Here is a 20,726-nt window from a genome sequence, read left to right on the forward strand (position 1 = left end):
CCCGATCCCGGATTGGATCTCAGCGTCTAGCTCAGTTCCCCTGTTCTGGCTTCGTCCCCACGGCCTTTGATCGCTTCAGCACTGAGAACTACATCTAATTGTTACTGAAAGCATTTGAATTGTATTTTGTATGCCAACAAACTGCATTCGGGTTGGACGAGGAGCCAGTAATCGTAGGAAACCAGACTCGTGCGCATTGCAAAGGGACAGAAATGTTAAAAAAAAAGAGCACATTTTGGTGCTGATTTGGAAGAAGGTGGAATATTTAACAAGGGAGATTTTCATTGTGTTGTGAGAAAAGGAGGTGGGGACCGGGGGGGGAGAAAAAAAGCTTATGTACACACGACCATCTCTGCCGGGACTCGAACCCGGACCCTCTGGATTAGAAGTCCAGCGCGCTGATCCATTGCGCCACAGAGACTGACCCGTTTTTCGTGCCCCCTCTATTGCCAGACTACAACGTGAATTCATCTCTGCGAGCGTGTGCGAGTGGGGCGTGAGGCTGCACACACAGAAGGTAGGGACGTCTTTGCAAAATCCGGACCTGGATTACCGTGCCAGTTTGGAGCTGGATGTTGCTATAAGCCCAAACAAGGAGAGAGGGAGGCGCGGTCTAACAGTTCGGGAATTCCTCTCAGCAAAATATCTTCCCTCTTCCCAACAGCCATCCCACATCCAGCCTATCCCTGTTTTAGGAGAGACAGGCCCAAGATTCTGGAATGGAAATTGCTCACGAAGGATTTTGCACACGTATGGTTTTCAAGGGAAGTGCTCAATCTCAATGCCAGTGATGAACCAGGAACGGGGGGAGGCCATTCGTTCTCTTAGAGCTTGCTATCCACCCTTGGCAAGCTGCTTTTGGTTCCTGCCAGCCCTCTAACAATGTTTCCACTTCCTGGACCACCCCCAACCTCTTAACACATCAATGTTCAACATCTCTTAACTACTATGTCACCCATTGAAGAATGTCATATATTTCTTGAAGGACTTATACATATATATAGGGAGCCTTCAATGATCCATTTTACTCAACCCCACCTCATTGACAGTCCATTGCATTCCAAGTACCTGCCAAGTGAACCTTCACTGCATTTCCTCCAAATTAGCTAAAGCTTCCTTCGGGTACAAGCACCTCTGGGGGGTACATGACACCAGATTTGGTCTCTCATCTTCTCAAAGTGAGACAACCTTATCTAACAATCCAGTCCTGAAAGTCCAACATACCATTTACCTTCCTAATTCATGAATTATTTGCAACAAAACTAAGCAACCAGAGTCAACCTGCCTTTTTAAAAAAAAATTAAACAAACCCAATGGTTAACTGTCATTCATCATTAACAGGTGCCTTCTCTCTGACTACTCCTCCAACAATCAGAGTCTGTTTGCCAGCCAATCATGTCTCTCCTCCCGCAACATAAATGTTGGCTTTCCACTTTGGGATTTCTTGTGATTCTTCCTGATGAATGCAAGATGAAAAGCTTTGTTAAAACAAGTCTCATGATGCATTGCGTCACCCAATATTAATAATATTAATAATTGTTTGGGATTGGCTTCACTCTCCAAGTGAAATTGTCCTTATCCCATTGACTCCCAACCTTCCCCTCTCATTCGCTTTCACTGGGAACTGCAGCAGTCTGTGTGCACATTTCAACTGGGGAGGGTCTTTCCACTTCAAATCTGTTCCATCCTGAAAACGACCCCATTTCCAGTCGTCTCTGCTCACAGGCGGGCCTCCTCTACATTGGGGGGGATGAAATTATGTGCCTGAGTCGCAGAACAGCTCTCATTCTGTGCAAGCATGAGACTGATTTTCCTGCAGCAATTCTGATTCACCTACCTCTTGATTTCCACACTGAAAAGTCTGTCCTGCACCTCCATTTCAAAGGAGCTCAACACCACTCCCAATGAGGCAATTCACAGCTTTCCGGACTTGACAGTGAGTCTGCCAACATCAGACAGCTATTTCTGTCTTCCATTTCAAATTTTAAATCTCTCTTTTTTTTCCCCAGAAAGGTCAGTCTTTATCATGTTCTCAGGAATAAAAACAGAAGTCGCTGGAAAAACTCAGAAGGTCTGGCAGCACCTGGAAAGAAAAATCAGAGTTAATGTTTCAGGTCCAGTGACTCTTTCACAGACCGTAACCCTGTCTGTCACCAGTCCCAAAATATTCACTCTTGATTTTTCTTCACAGATTGCTGCCGGATCTGCTGAGATCTTCCATCAACTTCAGTTTTTGTTTCTGATTTACCGCATCTACGGTTCTTTCAATTCTTGTTGTGGTTTGTTACTGAGACAGAAATGTCCCATATTCTGCTATTAACACCGACTCTAACTACTGTTTTGTTTCTTCATGTAGGCCACTTATCTTCCGCGCAGTGAAATATTTGCGATCTGCTAACCAACTTTTTATTCCAACTCTTCATACGGTATAAAATGTCTTCACAACTTTCCTCTTCAGTTCTGGAGGACAGTCATATTGGGTTTGAAATATTCCCCTGTTTTTACATCCATAAATGTGCAAATCAGCGAGTTTCTCCAGCAGTTTGTTCTTCTTCACAGCATTCAAATCCTGCAGCTGCTGCCCTGCCTGGGACTTAACGCCAGGTTCCATTTGCGCTTCAGCCTTGGTGCTCTCTGAAACATGTTTACTCAGTTTTGGCTCATTTATAATCTTGCCACCTTTATTCCCAAATCCCAACCTGGCTCTCAGCGTCTTCTCATGTCTGTCACCTCTGACAACAACCACCTCCCTTTTGGTGTACGCCTTAAGTTGCGAAACACCTGCCTATCTCTGTCACTCCCTCCAGCCCCTACACCCCCTCCCTATCTCTGTAACCCCCTCCAGCCCCTACACCTCCTCCCTATCTCTGTAATCCCCTCCAGACCCTACACCTCCTCCCTATCTCTGTAACCCCCTCCAGCCCCAACACCCCCTCCCTATCTCTGTAACCCCCTCCAGCCCCTACACCCCCTCCCTGTCTCTGTAACCTCCTCCATCCCCGACACCCCCTCCCTATCTCTGTAACTCCCTCCAGCCCCTACACCCCCTCCCTATCTCTGTAACACCTTCCAGGCCCTGTACCCCATAGCGCGGGGTCTGTGTGAATGCACATTGTTTGTTCTCGAGTTTTCGGCAAATCTGTCATTGCAGAGCAGGCCCAGTTGTGACCCCAGCCCTGGTTTATTTGCTACCCGAGCCTCCAGAGTTGTTTGCAGTGTCTGTGCTCTCACTCTGCCTTCTCCCTCCATTCCAGCCCATCCCCTGCCCTCTCCATTCTCCGAACATGCGACACTCGAGCAGCCTTGCAGAGGCTTCCCTGTTGCCATGATGCCGGACAGTGGTAGACCAAGGGACAATGGAGAGATACAAAGAGGGATAGAGAGAGAGAGAGAGAGAGAGAGAGAGAGAGAGAGAGAGAGGGAGAGATAACGGGAACTGCAGATGCTGGAGAATCCAAGATAACAAAGTGTGGGGCTGGATGAACAGAGCAGCCAAGCAGCATCTCAGGAGCACAAAAGCTGATGTTTTGGGCCTAGGCCCTTCATCAGAGAGGCCCTTCATCCTCTCTGATGAAGTGTCTCGGCCCGAAACATCAGCTTTTATGCTGCTGAGATGCTGCTTGGCTGCTCTGTTCATCCAGCCCCACACTTTGTTCTCAGGTAGAGAAAGAGGACTGGGAGAAAGCGAAGAAGTGTGACAGAACAAGGGAGAATGGGGAGGCTGCTTTCAGTTCTGGTGTGGAGATCCTGGACTCAAAATGTTTGCTGTTTCTCTCTCCATAGATGCTGCCAGGGTTTCTGAGCACTTTGTTTAAGTTTCAGATCTCCAGTATTTGCAACTCTTTGTTTGACATTATTGAGATTGAGACAAAGAGAGAGAAAGAGAAAGTGATGGGGAGAGAGAGTGACAGGAGAGAAAGAGTGAGAGTGAGGGGGAGAAGATGCTAGTGACAGGGAGAGAAGGTGAGAGTGATGGGAAGAGAAAGTGAGAGTGACGGGGAGAGAAAGTGAGAGTGATGGGAAGAGAAAGTGAGAGTGACGGGGAGAGAAAGTGAGAGTGACGGGAAGAGAAAGTGAGAGTGACGGGAGAGAAAGTGAGAGTGACGGGAGAGAAAGTGAGAGTGATGGGAAGGAAGGAGATTGTGAAGGACAGAGAAAGTGAGTTTGAGAGAGGAAAAAAGTGTGATGGACAGAGAGTGAGAGTGAAGGGGAGGGAAAGTGAGAGTGACAGGAAGAGGAAGAGAGTGATAGAGAAGAGGAGGCAGAGGCAGGCAGAGTTGAAGAGAAGCAGGGATATAAGCCCAGAGAAATGAGAAGACAGATGCAGAGAGGAAGATCAATGGGGGTGGGGGTGGGGGTGTGGTCGTGTTAGAGATTGAGAAAGAAACAGATAGAGAGGTAGAAGATGTGCTAGAGAGAGAGAGAGAGGTAGAGGGAGTGATATATATATAGAGAGAGAGAAAGAGAGAAAGGAAGTAAGGCAGAGGGTTAGAGAGAAAGATAGTAAGAGTGCCCCAGGGAGAAGGAGAGAGAAGTTACTGCTTACTGAATCATCTTGGGTACAAAGACACTGACGCACAGATTCCTAAATACAGATTTTGGTGGGTTTCACAGTAGTGTAAAAGCAAAAAAGAAATTAAAAGCAAAGAAAATTTAAGATAAAGTCCAGAGGTGAAAGAGACAGAATGGGAAGCTAACCCAGAGAGGATATGAGGCATACAGAAGTGAGTGAGTGAGAAACAGATAGTGAGGAAGGGACTAAAAATAAATGACAAGAAAAAAACAGTGATTGATCAAAATAAAGGGCACTTTGTAAAGGGGCATGGATAGGGTGAATGGACAAGGTCTTTCCCCTAGGGTGGGTTGGGGTGGGAGTCCAAAGCTAGAGGAGTATAGGTTAAAGCCAGAGACTATTTCCCAGGGCAGAAATGGCTAGCACGAGGGGTCATAGTTTTAAGCTGGTTGGTGGAAAGTATAGAGGGGATGTCAGAGGCGGGTTCTTTACACAGAGAGTTGTGAGAGCATGGAATGCGTTGCCAGCAGCAGTTGTGGAAGCAAGGTCATTGGGGTCATTTAAGAGACTGCTGGACATGTATATGGTCACAGAAATTTGAGGGTGCATACATGAGGATCAATGGTCGGCACAACATTGTGGGCTGAAGGGCCTGCTCTGTGCTGTACTGTTCTATGTTCTAAAGGTGAGAGAGGGAAGGGACCTGAGGGGCAACTTTTCACGCAGAGGGTGGTGCGTGTATGGAATGAGCAGCCAGAGGAAGTGGTGGGGGCTGGTACAGTTACAGCATTTAGAAGGCATCTGGATGGGGACATGGATAGGAAGGGTTTAGAGGGACATGGGCCAAATGCTGGAAAATGGGAGTAGATCAGATTGGGACGCCTGTACGAGATGGACCAAACTGTCTGTTGCCATGTCTTATGATTTGAAAGGATGTTTGCACGTTGGAGTAACAGGAAGATGGAGGGAGTGAGAGTCAGGCAGGGAGACGGAGGGCGAGGCACAGATCAACAGACAGAGAAAGCGACAGTGGAAGAGAGAGAAACAGATTTAAGAGTGAGAGGCACGAGGAAAATCTGAGACAGTGAGGTGGGAGACAGAAAGAGAGAGAAAGATGGGGGTAGGGGAGAGGGAGAGAAAGAGAGAGAGATGGAGAAAATAGTGATATACAAAGAAAGAAGGATAGATAGCAGAGAAAGCTAATCAGACAGAAAGAATGACAGAAAGTTCCAGAAACAGAGGGAGAGGGAGGGAGAGAGAAAGATGGGGGTGGGGAGAGAGAAGGATGGAGTGGGTGGGGAAGAGAGAGAAAGAAAGAGAGAGAGAGACAGATGGAGAAGAGAGTGACACACAAAGAACGAAAGGCAGATAGAAACAGAGAGAAGCAATCAGACAGGAAGAGTGACAGAGAGCAAGAGAGGGAGAGACATAGAGAGGGAGGGAGAGAGGGAGAGACATAGAGAGGGAGAGAGACAGAGGGAGGGAGGGAGACAGAGAGGGAGAGACAGAGGGAGGGAGGGAGAGAGGGAGAGACATAGAGAGGGAGACAGGCAGAGAGGGAGAGAGGGAGACAGTCAGAGAGGGAGAGACAGAGGGAGGGAGAGAGACAGAGGGAGGGAGGGAGAGAGGGAGACAGTCAAGAGGGAGAGACAGAGGGAGGGAGACAGAGAGGGAGAGACAGAGGGAGGGAGGGAGACAGAGAGGGAGACAGACAGAGGGAGAGAGAGAGACAGAGGGAGGGAGAGAGGGAGACAGTCAAATGGGAGAGACAGAGGGAGGGAGAGAGACAGAGGGAGGGAAGGAGAGAGACAGAGAGGGAGAGACAGAGGGAGGGAGAGAGACAGAGGGAGGGAGGGAGGGAGACAGACGGAGAAGGAGAGACAGAGAGAGGGAGAGAGACAGAGGGAGGGAGAGAGGGAGACAGTCAAATGGGAAAGACAGAGGGAGGGAGGGAGACAGAGAGGGAGAGACAGAGGGAGGGAGGGAGACAGAGAGGGAGAGACAGAGAGAGGGAGAGAGACAGAGGGAGGGAGGGAGGGAGGGAGAGAGACAGAGAGGGAGAGACAGAGGGAGGGAGAGAGACAGAGGGAGGGAGGGAGGGAGGGAGAGAGACAGAGAGGGAGAGACAGAGGGAGGGAGAGAGACAGAGGGAGGGAGAGAGAGAGGGAAACAGTCAAGAGGGAGAGACAGAGGGAGGGAGACAGAGAGGGAGAGACAGAGGGTGGGAGAGAGACAGAGGGAGGGAGGGAGGGAGACAGAGAGGGAGAGACAGAGGGAGGGAGAGAGACAGAGAGGGAGAGACAGAGGGAGGGAGGGAGACAGAGAGGGAGAGACAGAGGGAGGGAGAGAGACAGAGGGAGGGAGGGAGACAGTCAATAGGGAGAGACATAGGGAGGGAGGGAGACAGAGAGAGGGAGAGAGACAGAGGGAGGGAGGGAGAGAGACAGAGAGGGAGAGACAGAGGGAGGGAGAGAGACAGAGGGAGGGAGAGAGGGAGACAGTCAAATGGGAGAGACAGAGGGAGGGAGGGAGACAGAGAGGGAGAGACAGAGGGAGGGAGAGAGACAGAGGGAGGGAGGGAGACAGTCAATAGGGAGAGACATAGGGAGGGAGGGAGACAGAGAGAGGGAGAGAGACAGAGGGAGGGAGGGAGAGAGACAGAGACGGAGAGACAGAGGGAGGGAGAGAGACAGAGGGAGGGAGGGAGGGAGACAGACGGAGAAGGAGAGACAGAGAGAGGGAGAGAGACAGAGGGACGGAGAGAGGGAGACAGTCAAATGGGAGAGACAGAGGGAGGGAGGGAGACAGAGAGGGAGAGACAGAGGGTGGGAGAGAGACAGAGGGAGGGAGGGAGACAGTCAATAGGGAGAGACATAGGGAGGGAGGGAGACAGAGAGGGAGAGACAGAGAGAGGGAGAGAGACAGAGGGAGGGAGGGAGAGAGACAGAGAGGGAGAGACAGAGGGAGGGAGGGAGAGAGACAGAGAGGGAGAGACAGAGGGAGGGAGAGAGACAGAGGGAGGGAGGGCGGGAGACAGACGGAGAAGGAGAGACAGAGAGAGGGAGAGAGACAGAGGGAGGGTGGGAGGGAGACAGTCAAATGGGAGAGACAGAGGGAGGGAGACAGACAGAGAGGGAGAGACATAGAGAGGGAGAGAGACAGAGGGAGGGAGGGAGACAGACAGAGAAGGAGAGACAGAGAGAGGGAGAGAGACAGAGGGAGGGAGGGAGGGAGACAGTCAAATGGGAGAGACAGAGGGAGGGAGACAGACAGAGAGGGAGAGACAGCGGGAGGGAGAGAGGGAGACAGAGAGGGAGAGACAGAGAGAGGGAGAGGGAGACAGAGAGGGAGACAGACGGAGAGGGAGAGAGAGAGGGAGAGAGGGATACAGACAAAGAGGGAGACAAAGAGACGGAGTGAGATGGAGAGGAAAGGAGTGAGAAAGATTGGGAGGAGACAGAGATAGAGGCAGAGAGAAACAAGGGGGGGGGGGAGCGAAAGACAGAAGCGACAGAATAAGAGAAAGAGAATGAGAGAGACAGACAGAGAGAGACAGGAAGAAAAACACTGACCCATCGTTCTAGAGAAAGTGATTGATATTTATTCAGTGTTTCAGCAGTAGTTTCGGCCTCAGGCCCTGGGTTTCTGGTCTGCGAGAACCTCTCGGTTTCCCAACAGGTCACCCAATCTACTCACAACCTTTCTGTTTCAGGCACCGGGAGAAAAGTACACAGTGCAATCCCAACCGAACCTGGAGGTGAGGCAGGAGATTTCCCAGCCTGTGGATCTACCTCCATTGGAACACCCCCTCCCTACAGCTGCCACCGCATGGAGTCATTACACAGTGCAATCCCACTGGACCCCCTCACAGCAGAGTGGCCAGCTCAAAGTTGGCCCGTGTTCTCTCCGCCATCTCCTGCTCCTTCTGCCTCCGGTATTCCTGGAATTCCTCCCGGAGAGCGGCGCAGCGAGACTCCATGTCCTGCCGAGATGACCGGAGACCCTGGAGAGAACTGGGCGCTCCCAGAGACTGAACTGTCCCGGATCGCCTCAACTCCCAGGGAGCAGCACCTCCTACAGGGAGGTCGGGAGGGAGACACGGAGAGAGGGAGGGAGACACGGAGAGAGGGAGGGAGACAGGGAGAGAGGGGGGGAGACAGGGAGGGGGGGGAGACAGGGAGATTGGGAGGTAGAGAGAGGAAGGGGGGGAGAGAGAGTGGGAGAGAGGGAGGGTGAAAGAGAGTGGGAGGGAGGGAAGGGGAGAGGGAGAGAGGGAGGGGGAGAGGGAAGGGAAGGTGAGGGAGAGAGGGAGGGGAAAGGGAGGGGGAAAGGGAGAGGGAGAGGGAGGGGAAGGGCGTGTGTTAGAGAGAGGGACAGAGAGACAGAGAGAGAGGGAAACAGCGAGACAGAGAAAGAGAGAGGGAGAGAGAAAGAGAGAGTTGGAGAGAGAAAGAGAAAGGAAAAAAGAGGGAAGGAAAGAGACAGGTGGAGAGAGAGAGAGAGAGACGGAGGGTGATGTGGGGTGGAAGGGGGCCATGAGGGTGATGAGACAATGAGGGGTTTGGGGGCAGTGGGAGGGATGTGGGGAATGGGGGTGATGGGGGGAATGGAGGGGGGGAAGGAGGGAGGAATAGAGGGGGAATGGAGGGGAAATGAAGGGATGGGGCAATAGTGGAGCGAGAATGAGAGATTGTGAGAGGCAGACAGCATTAGGAAGTGAAAAAGAGAGAGAGAATGAAACACACAGAGACAAAGGGTAGTAACATAAACAGAGGGAAAGACTGAATCAGCGAAGATTTTCTAAATTCCCTCAGTTTCCCCTCTCCCCATCCCTCATTACCCCCTCTCCCCATCCCTCAGTCCTGCCCTACTCCCCAATCACTCAGTCACCCCCTCTCCCCATCCCTCATTACCCCCTCCCCAATCCCTCAGTCCTGAACCTCTCCCCAATCCCTCAGTACCCCCTCCCCAATCCCTCACTATCTCCTTTCCCCAATCCGTCAGTCCTGCCCTCATCCCCAATCCCCCAGTCCCACCCTCTCCGCAATCCCTCAGTCCCACCCTCTCCCCAATCCCTCAGTCCCACCTTCTCCTCAATCCCTCAATCCTGCTACAATCCCTCAGTCCCACCCTCTCCCCGATCCCTCTGTCCCTCTCCTCTTTCCAATCCCTCAGTCCCACCCTAATCCCTCAGTCCCACCCTCTCCCCGTTCCCTCTGTCCCTCTCCTCTTTCCAATCCCTCAGTCCCACCCTAATCCCTCAGACCCACCCTCTCCCCGTTCCCTCAGTCCTGCCCTGATCCCTCAGTCCCGCCTCTCCCCGATCCCTCAGTCATGCCCAGATCCCTCAGTCATGTCTTGTCCCTGATCCCTCAGTCCATCTTCTCCTCGATCCCTCAGTCATGCCCAGATCCCTCAGTCTCACCTCTCCCCGATCCCTCAGTCCTGCCCAGACTGTTCAGTTCCACCCTCTCCTAGATCCCTCAGTCCTGCCCAGATCCCTCAGTCCTGCCTCTCCCCGATCCCTCAGCCCCACCCTCTCCCCGATCCCTCAGTCCCTCCCTCTCCACGATCCCTCAGACCCACCCCACTCCCAGTTCCCTCAGTCCTGCCCTCTCCCCAATCTCTCAGACCCACTCTCTACGCGATCCCTCAGTCCTGCCCTCTCCACAATCCCTCAGTCCTGCTCCTCTCCCCGAGCCATCAGTCCAGCGTCTCCCCGATCACTCAGTCCAGCCCAATCCCAATCCCTCAGTCCCACTCTCTCCCCAATCCCTCAGTCTCGCCCTCTCCCCAATCCCTCAATCCCACCTTCTCCCCAATCTCTCAGTCCCGCCCTCTACCCGTTCCGTCAGTCCCATCCTCTCCCCAGTTTCTCAGTCCCACCCTCTCCCCGGTCCCTCAGTCCCACCCTCTCCCCGATCCCTCAGTCCCACCCTCTCCCTGACCCCTCAATCCCACCGTCTCCCTGATCCCTCAGTCCCACCCTCTCCCTGATCCCTCAGTCCTACCCTCTCCCCGGTCCCTCAGTCCCACCCTCTCCCTGATTCCTCAGTCCCACCCTCTCCCTGATTCCTCAGTCCCACCCTCTCCCCGGTCCCTCAGTCCCACCCTCTCCCCGATTCCTCAGTCCCACCCTCTCCCCGATTCCTCAGTCCCACCCTCTCCCCGGTCCCTCAGTCCCACCCTCTCTCTGATTCCTCAGTCCCACCCTCTCCCTGGTCCCTCAGTCCCACCCTCGCTCTGATTCCTCAGTCCCACCCTGTCATTATCCCCTCATTCCCACCCTCTCCCCAATCCCTCAGTCCCACCCTCTCCCCGATCTCTCAGTCCCACCTTCTCTCCGATTCCTCAGTCCTGCTGTGAGCCCTCAGTACCCCCTCTCCCCCATCCCTCAGTCCTGCCCCAATCCCTCAGTCCTACCCTCTCCCCAATCCCTCAGTTCCGCCCCGATCCCTGAGTCCCACCCTCTCCCCAATCCCTCAGTCCCGCGCTCTCCCCAATCCCTCAGTCCCCCCCTCCCCAATCCCTCAGTCCCGCCCTCGCCCCAATCCCTCAGTCCCGCCCTCGCCCCAATCCCTCAGTCCCGCCACAATCCCTCAGTCCCGCCCTCTCCCCAATCCCTCAGTCCCATCCTCGCCCCAATCCCTCAGTCCCGCCACAATCCCTCAGTCCCACCATCTCCCCAATTTCTCAGTCCTGGTCCAATCCCTCAGTCCTGCCCCTCTTTCCAACCCCTCAGTCCCACACTCTCCCAGATTCCTCAGTCCCGCCCTCTCCCCGCTACCTCAGTCCCTCCCTCATTCCAGCCTGCCCACTCCTTCCTCTTCTGTTGCCCCACCCCCCCCCAACACCAGCTCACTGAGATGCGACTGTATTCCCGGGCGGATACTGTGGGAGTTGTGAGGCACTGACCTGTCGGGGCGAGCTCGTGGAGAACGATACTCGAGTGTGGACGTTTTCTCCTCTGGTAGCCCCTCAAGGTCTCAAGAATCTCTGAACCCATGGCGGCTCCGGCATCCCACTCGTGCTCCTCCTCGGCCGGGGCCTCCCTGCAAGAATCCGAGGGGTTGGGGGGTGGGGAGCGGGAAGAGAAACAGGGTCAGGAGCCATTTCTCCGCAAACCTGCTGCCCCTTTCCCAACGCCTGCACCCTGTCCGACTGAGCTCCACCCTCAACGGGTAAAGAAGGTGCCAACACTAATCAGGACCTAAATGCAAGAATGCCCAGACTGAATGCCAACTTGTACAGTAAGTGATTCGTTGACTGTGGCTGTTGGCCAGTCTTAGTCAGGTGATTCGGTTTGAAGCCAGGCTCTGATTGATCAAGCTGAGGGGGGAGTGCAGACTCTGTCGCCCAAAGAACAGAGTGCAACATTTCCACAATGTCCTTCCTCGCCAGACACCGCATGGTGGCCTCATCCATATCTATAGGAGCAAAATGGTGAAGACATAACCTGAAATTGGTTTCCTCTGTTATTCTTCGCACTTTTGGGATTGATCGCAAACCCTGCGCATCTTGAGGGTGGTTTATCAGGGCGTGGAAAGCAATTATTTAGGACCACATGGTTTTAGGGCCATTCAGCCCATCACGGCTGCTCACGCCATTCAATGAGATCGTGGCCATCCTCAGCTCCATTTTCCTTTTCTTTTCCCCCTCGATTCCCTTCCCGATGAAAAACCCCTCTCAGCCTCCGCGGTAGGGAACCTCGCAGATTTGCTCCCCTCGGAGAGAAGAAATTCCTCCTCATCTCTGTCTCATATGGGTGACCCCTTATTCTGAGATTCTACCCTCTAGCCCTAGACTCTCTGACAGGGGAGAAGCAACATTTCCCCTGTCAAACCCCATCTTGTACGTTTCAGTAAAGTCGCCTCTCACTCCCCTAAACTCCATCGAGTACAGGCCCATCCTACCCCAACCTCTCCCTCATCGTACAGTCCCTCCATCCCCAGGATCAGCTGAGTGAATCTTCTCTGGGCTGCTCAGTCTGTCTTCCCTTAGATACGGGGCCCCAAAACTGTTCACAGTATCCCAGCTGAACAGTGTCTTGTATAATTTGAACAACACTTCCCGACTTTGAAACAAAGGCCAGCGTTCCATTTGCCTTCCCTGTTACCCTCTGAACTTATGTGTTAGCTTTTTGTGATTTATACATGAGGCCTCCCAAATCCCTCTGCAGCCTTTCTCCGTTTAAACAATATTCAGCTCCTCTACTCTTACTGCCAAAGTCCTGACCTCACATGTCTCACACTATATTACATGTCACAAACTTTTTCTCACTCACTTAACTTTCCCCTATCGCTCTGCAAACTCTGTGTGTCATCCCCAGCAAATGCCTCCTCATCTATTTTACTGCCATCCGCAACGTGCCTATCATCATCGGAGAATCCCCACAGTGTAAATAGAGGCCATTTGGCCCAGAGAGTCAGCACACAGTGTCCCAAAAAATGCGACTCAGACCCACCACCCCATACCCTATCCTTGTAGCTCAGTGTTTCCCATGGCCCGATGCTAACCTGCACATCCCTGGGCACTATGGGGCAATTTAGCACGGCCAATCCACCCTAACCCGCACATCCCTGGACACTATGGGACAATTTAGCACGGCCAATCCCACCCTAACCCGCACATCCCTGGGCACTACGGGACAATTTAGCACGGCCAACCCACCCTAACCCGCACATCCCTGGGCACTATGGGGCAATTTAGCACGGCCAATCCACCCTAACCCGCACATCCCTGGGCACTATGGGACAATTTAGCACGGCCAACCCACCGTAACCCGCACATCCCTGGGCACTATGGGACAATTTAGCACGGCCAACCCACCCTAACCCGCACATCGCTGGGCACTATGGGACAATTTAGCACGGCCAATCCACCCTAACCCGCACATCCCTGGGCACTATGGGACAATTTAGCACGGCCAATACACCCTAACCTGCACATCCCTGGGCACTACGGGACAATTTAGCACGGCCAACCCACCCTAACCCGCACATCGCTGGGCACTATGGGACAATTTAGCACGGCCAATCCACCCTAACCCGCACATCCCTGGGCACTATGGGACAATTTAGCACGGCCAATACACCCTAACCTGCACATCCCTGGGCACTACGGGACAATTTAGCACGGCCAACCCACCCTAACCCGCACATCCCTGGACTGTGGGAGGAAACTGGAGCTCCCGGAGGAAACCCACGCACAGACAGCCGGCCGAGGGTGGAATCGGACCCGGGTCCCTGGCGCTGTGAGGCAGGGGTGCTAACCATCTCCTACGTTGACTTTCTGCAGCCGAACCATGAAGAGATATTGCAAGGAATTGTGTACCCAGCACTGATCCTCGAGGCTCTCCACTACTTTCAGGTTGCCATCTTGAACATGACCCCCAAGATGTCAACTGTCTGCCTGCTCTGAGTGAACCAATCCTCTATCCATTCCCCAACACCATGAGCACTAGATTTTAAGTTGCTGAATGTGCGGTGCCTTATCAAATGCCTTCATGAAAATCCCAATATACTACATCGATTGGTTCCCCTTCGTCTATCCTAATCTTAAAGGCCTTGAATGAACTCGTAGTAGACACTCAATCCTACCTCTTATTATGGCTCCTGTCTTCAGAGAGCCTCCAGGAGGCCTCTCTGCTGTGGTAGCCGCTGCTGCTGGGGGCGAGAGAGCTAGCTGCGGCTTCTGAGTTTGCTGAGGAGGGACAGCAGCTCGCGGATCCTTCGCGGAGAAAGGCCTGGCTCCCAGAGCAGAGTGTGGCCTGGGGGCCATTGCGCTTGGCGGGCCCAGGCCCCGGAGCCTCCCCTCGCCCTCCCGGGAGCAACAGGACAACCTTGCCGGGGCCTGGGCTCACACCCCTAGCGGGAACCGACTCCAAGGAATGCGGAAAAGAGGACCCGCGGTCAGGGCCTCTGTCGCTGTCGGCAACGGGGCCTAGCCCGAACTGGCTGCAGGTGGGTCTGGGGGCTGGGCCCTCGGGGGGATGCGAGGCCGGTTGGGATGGAGCTGGGAGGGCCCGAGGGGCGATGGGGCTTAAGTCGGGGCTGGGGGGAGGCTGGGATTGGTCGGCAGGGCTGCTGGTTGCCGTGGCGAAGTAGCAGGCCCGAGGTCGGGGCCGGGCCTGGCCATGGGCCTTTGGCCTCAGCAGGGCCCTGGCCTGAACCGGCTGGGCTTGGGGGCAAGGCACAGGGGGCGCAGGAGGAGGTGGGTGGGGCAGGATCTCGGGCTCTGACTGCACCACGAAGCGGCCATCGGCTCCCCGTCGAATGGACTCCAGGCAGCCGAGGTGGGTCTCGTACTGCACAGGTCTCCCTCGTCCAGCCTTGCCAGGAGACACAGCCGCACGCTCAAACGTCTCGTAGAGAGAGCTCTCCAACTTGAGCTTCAGCACGCTGTCTGGGCTGTCAGAGCGCCTGAGGAAAACCGTGAAAGAAACAACACTGAGGCAGAATCAGGTACAGAGCCCTCAGCGCCAGGCCTATCAAACACTGCGTTAGATACAGAGTAAAGCTCCCTCTACACTGTCCCCCCATCAAACATCCCAGGGCAGGGACAGCACGGGGTTAGATACAGAGTAAAGCTCACTCTACACTGTCCCCCCCATCAAACACTCCCAGGGCAGGGACAGCACGGGGTTAGATACAGAGTAAAGCTCCCTCTACACTGTCCCCCATCAAACACTCCCAGGGCAGGGATAGCACGGGGTTAGACACAGAGTAAAGCTCCCTCTACACTGTCCCCCATCAAACATCCCAGGGCAGGGACAGCACGGGGTTAGATACAGAGTAAAGCTCACTCTACACTGTCCCCCCGATCAAACACTCCCAGGGCAGGGACAGCACGGGGTTAGATACAGAGTAAAGCTCCCTCTACACTGTGCCCCATCAAACACTCCCAGGGACAGGGACAGCACGGGGTTAGACTGGGATTTGCTGATGTACTTACTCTGTATTTGGAGACTTCTGATAGCGACCGAAAATGACGGGAACATCTGTTAAAAAAAAAATTCAAAATACTTATTACTACAAATTGCTGTGTGAGGCCCTGCGATCCAATGTCAAAATAAATGCTGTGACAGAAAGAAACTTGGAGACACCAGTCAGTGCACAGATATCTCCCTGAGAGAGAGAGAGGGGGGACTGAGAGACACCAGTCAGTGTATAGATATCTCGCTGAGAGAGACAGGGACCACTGAGAGACACCAGTCAGTGTACAGATATCTCCCTCAGAGTGAGGGGACTGACAGATACCAGTCAGTGTACAGATATCTCCCTGAGAGAGATGGGGGACTGAGAGACACCAGTCAGTGTACAGATATCTCCCTGAGAGAGAGGGCACTGAGAGACACCAGTCAGTGTACAGATATCTCCCTGAGAGCGAGGGGACTGAGAGACACCAGTCAGTGCCCAGATGTCTCCCTGAGAGTGTCCAACTGGTAACTCCAGGAACATAGTAGCAGGAGTGGGCCAGTCACCCCCTCAAGATGCCCTGCCATTCTAGATCACAGCTGGTCATCCCCTGAATTCCATTTCCCCCACTATCTCCATGTCCCTCAATGTTGTGAATCTCCAGAAACCGATTGATCTCTGTCTTTGACCTGCCCAATGACTGAGCTCCCAGAATTTCCCGGGGGAGAGAATTCCAGAGATTTCCCACCTTCGGAGTGAAGTAGTCCCATCCCATCTCCGTGCTGAATAGCCTGCTCCTCATCCTGAGGTCACGATCCCTGGTCCTGTTCTTCATAACTCACCCCCTGCCCCGAGGAAGACAGACTCAGTCTCCTCGATCTCTCACGACAGGACGATCCCACCATCCCAGGGATTAATCTGTGGACCCTCCGCTACCCTCCCCCACAGACCCACCCTCCATTCGATAAGGAGACAGGAGCTGCCCACTGTATCCCAGACGGTGCTCTCCCTGGGGCTGTGTAAGACTGACAGGACGCCGACACCGCTCTGCTCAGCCACCGACGTCCCCCTCCCCTCGCTGCCCCTGCACGCTCGCCCTCGGTGTCTCAGGGGCACAGACACTCTGAACCCTTTGGAATCCACACTTCCCGACCCCTCTCTTTCCCTTTCAGAAACATCATGCCTCCCCGCACATCCTTCTCAAAGTGAATAGTCTTCATTCAACCTGTATTCCAGACTCAACAATGCTGCCCTCATTAAACCGCGACCACCCTCTCTGACAACCTGCTGAAGTTTTCTCTTCCCTGAAGAATCCTGACAGGAACTTGAAATCGCAAATTCCGAAAGGAGAGTACTTTTGCGGATAACAGTTAAATTGGCGCTGTGGCTGTCAGCGAGGAAGGCTAGGTTAGGATCTCAACCAGTTCATGGTAGGGTCCTGGTAAGCGCTCTTGGACATAGAAATGACATTGAAATTTGCCTCGCAGGTCGAGAGGGTGGTGAAGAATTTGTTTCGCACGCATTGAGCCCAGGACTTGCAGCTGCACAAGGCATTGGCATGACTATTTTTGGAATATCACGTGCTTTTCTTGCTCCCCTGCTGTAGGAAGGATGTTACTAAACTGGAAAAGATGCAAGAAAGATTTTCAGGGACGTCACCAGGACTGGGGGGGCTCGAGTTATAAGCGAGGCTGGATGATCTGGGACCCTTTTTTTCACTGGAGCATAGGAGACTGAGGGGTGATCTTACAGACATTTGTAAAATCAGCATAGATAGAGTGAATAGCCCAGATCTCTACCCCAGGGTAGGGGAGTGCAAAACTGGAGGGGCATAGGTTTGAGGCATGGATAACTTGGGCCAAAGGGCCTGTTTCCATGCTGTGTACCTTTATGAATCTATGAGCAGGTCAGATGCTGGGAAAGAGGCTTGGGGTGAGGGGTCTTAGACTCGTTCGTCACTTACAGACTGAATGTCAAGGGGCAGTGGTTAGATTGCCTCTAATTGGTGATGGGCATAGCCTGGCATTTGTGTGGCACGAATGTGACTTGTCAGCCCAAACCTGGGTATTGTGCAGGTCTTGTTGCAATCGGACACGGGCTGCTTCAGTATCTGAGGAGTCACAAATGGGGCTGAACATTGTGCCATCGTCGGCGAACATTCCCAACATCTGACCTGATGGTGGAGGGAAGGTCATGGATGAAGCAGCTGATGGTGGTTGGTCGCAGGACTCTACCCTGAGGATCTCAGCTGAGATGACTGATCTCCAACAACCATGACCATCTCTCTGTGTGCCAGGTAAAGATTGGAGGGACTTGTATACACTTGAGTTTAGGAGGATGAGAGGGGATCTGATTGAGGCGTATAAGATTATTAAGGGATTGGACACTCTGGAGGCAGGAAGCATGTTTCCGCTGATGGGGGAGTCCAGAACCAGAGGACGCACTTTAAAAATAAGGTGTAGGCCATTTAGAACAGAGTTGAGGAAAAACTTCTTCACCCAGAGAGTTGTGGATATATGGAATGCTCTGCCCCAGACGGCAGTGGAGGCCAACTCTCTGGATGCTTTCAAGAAAGAGATGGATAGAGGTCTTAAAGATAGTGGGATCAAGGGTTATGGGGATAAGGCAGGGACAGGATACTGATGGTGGATGATCAGCCATGATCATAATGAATGGTGGTGCTGGCTCGAAGGGCCGAATGGCCTACTCCCGCACCTACTGTCTATTGTATGACTCCAACCACCGGAGAGTTTGCCCCCTGTACCCATTGATTCCAGCTTTGCCGGGGCTCCGTTTTGCCACACTCGGTCGAATGCAGCCTCGCTATCAAGGGCTGTGATGGCTTTCCTCACATCCCCCGACCCCCCCGTCCTCCCCATGCCACCTCCATTTCTCTCACTTTGCATCTGCGCCTGTCTTCTGCACCTCATGACATGTGAAACCAGGATGCTGATGGCAAAGGCACTTGTGAGGAAGCACGCTCCAGCGATGATGCCAGCCCTTATGGAATGTGTGAAAGGCTCCCACATCGTCTCTCCCGAGGGGTAGCTGGACATTCCTGGAGGAGGTGAGGGGAGGGAGCGGAAAAGGAGCGGATCAGCACCCTGCCTCAGGCGGTCACGCTGAAAATCTCCCTCAAAGTAACCCCCCGAAAGACGCTGTAAATCGGGGACAAAAACAGAAGTTGCTGGAAAAGCTCAGCAGGTCTGACAGCATCTGTGAAGAAAGCAATCAGTGTTAATGTTTTGGGTCTGGGCAGTGCCGAGGAAGGGTCACCAGGCCTGAAACAGTAAATCTGATTCTTCTCCACAGACGCAGCCAGACTCTGCTGAAAATCTCCCCTGTCCCCCTTAGGCACTGAGGCTCCCCATCTACACACACTCACTCACAGACAAACAGTCAAACACACACACACACACACACACACACACACACACACACACACACTCACAATCTCACTCACACATGGATACAGTCATACACACTCTCTCTCACACAAACACAAACTGACACAGTCATTCACACACACACACACTCAATCTCACTCACACATGGATACAGTCATACACACTCTCTCTCACACACACACAAACTGACACAGTCATTCACACACACACACACACACACACACACACACACACACACACACACACACACACACACACTCAATCTCACTCACACATGGATACAGTCATACACACTCTCTCTCACACACACACAAACTGACACAGTCATTCACACACACACACACACACGCGCGCGCGCACACACAGAGACAGACACACATGCACAGACAGACACACAGACGCACACACACACTCACAGACAGACACATACACACACACACACGCACACAGAAACACACACACTCATACAGGCACAAGCAGACACACACACACACATGCACAGACACACAGAAATACACACTCACACAGACACACCCACACAGACTGACGAAGAGACACAGAGATACATCCCATTACCTGAGGTTGAGATATTAACAATATCACTGGGCTCACTGACCAGCTCCCCACTGAGGGAAATCATTCGAAACTGATAGGAAACATCCTAATAGAACAGAGACCAAACTCACCGTTAGTGACGAGGCAGGTGGGACCCTTCCCCTAATCCCTTTATCTCCCAGCATCTTTCCTTCTATCTCTCACTTGATCTCTCTGTCACTCAATCTCTCACTATCACTCTCTTGCCAAATGCTCCTCTTCACTCTCTGCCCTCACTCTGTCTTTTCTCAACTGATTTCTCTCCTCCCTCAATCGCCTCCTCCTTCCATCTCTCTCCCGCCAATTTCTCTTCTTCATTCTTTCTCTACCTTGACTGCACTTTCATCCCTCTGTGCCTGCCATTCACTCTCTTGCCTCGATCCCCCTCCGTCAATCTCTCTCTCTTTACCCTTCAACAAGTTCTGCCCTGCTGAGCCTCTCTTTTTCTCTCTTACTCTCTCTTCCCTCAGTCTTTCTCCTTCCTTAATTCTATTCTTTACCCTCATTAACGCCTCCTTCGACATCTCGCTCTCTTTCTCCCCCCTCCTTCGACATCTCGCTCTCTTTCTCTCCCCTCCTTCGACATCTCGCTCTCTTTCTCCCCCGTCCTTCGACATCTCGCTCTCTTTCTCTCCCCTCCTTCGACATCTTGCTCTCTTTCTCCCCCCCTCCATCGACCTCTCGCTCTCTTTCTCTCCCCTCCTTCAATATCTCTCACTTCAGTCTTTCTCTCTCCCTCTCTCCCCCCTTCTTCAATCACTCTTCCTTTGTCTCCCAGTCTAGTCTTTTTCTTTTCCCTTTTTTGCTGTGGCCATCTCTAGCTTCGACTTTTCTCTTTTGTTTTTGGCTGACAACGTCTGGTTACATTTGGGAGTTGGACTGCGAACTGAGAGAAACGCTAGGGAGGCCATCTGGTGCTGGGAACTGGCCTGGGAAGATAACGCCAGCGTAATTACCAGCTCCCGGGACACTGGAGACGAGTCGCCACAGGAGAGGTTGCTGCTCTCAGGGAATGGCAGGCTGGTTGGAGGGACAGCAGTTCCTGACCGCTCCATCACAGAGAGCATTGAGAAAGAAAGAGAAACTAAATTGTGAACCGGTATGTTGGGGCAGGAGGCAATTTTGCTGCAGGGTCTGACAGGCAGGAAGGCTAATTTCGCTCTCCCTCTCACTAATCTCGAGTTGTCGACTTGTTCTGAGAAAAGAAATGCCTGTTTGTAAGAAATAAGGAAATGTCTCTAGAACGCAGTGTGAAGGTGTTGGGGCTGACTTCAGAATTTCAGCAATTGTCAATCA

General features: G+C 53.0%; 1 protein-coding gene and 1 non-coding gene across 2 annotated transcripts in view; both read right to left on the minus strand.

Moving 5' to 3' along the window:
* Nucleotides 1–347: 347 nt before the first annotated feature.
* Nucleotides 348–421, minus strand: trnar-ucu (transfer RNA arginine (anticodon UCU)). Its single transcript has one exon. It is a non-coding gene; the product is annotated as a tRNA-Arg (tRNA).
* A 7,670-nt stretch (nt 422–8,091) lies between these two features.
* The window catches only part of LOC125449637 (protein turtle homolog A-like), a 54,241-nt gene continuing 41,606 nt past the window's right edge, over nt 8,092–20,726 (minus strand). The window contains exons 15-20 of the mRNA XM_048525490.1: nt 19,413–19,497; nt 18,329–18,487; nt 15,467–15,512; nt 14,113–14,934; nt 11,429–11,565; nt 8,092–8,587 (exon numbers count right to left, since the gene is read on the minus strand). Coding sequence (XP_048381447.1) covers nt 8,379–8,587; nt 11,429–11,565; nt 14,113–14,934; nt 15,467–15,512; nt 18,329–18,487; nt 19,413–19,497 — 1,458 coding nt within the window. The 3' untranslated portion in view covers nt 8,092–8,378. The remainder of the gene's footprint in view (nt 8,588–11,428; nt 11,566–14,112; nt 14,935–15,466; nt 15,513–18,328; nt 18,488–19,412; nt 19,498–20,726) is intronic.

This window comes from Stegostoma tigrinum, chromosome 46 (genome assembly GCF_030684315.1).
Source record: "Stegostoma tigrinum isolate sSteTig4 chromosome 46, sSteTig4.hap1, whole genome shotgun sequence".
Classification (NCBI taxonomy): Eukaryota; Metazoa; Chordata; class Chondrichthyes; order Orectolobiformes; family Stegostomatidae; genus Stegostoma; species Stegostoma tigrinum.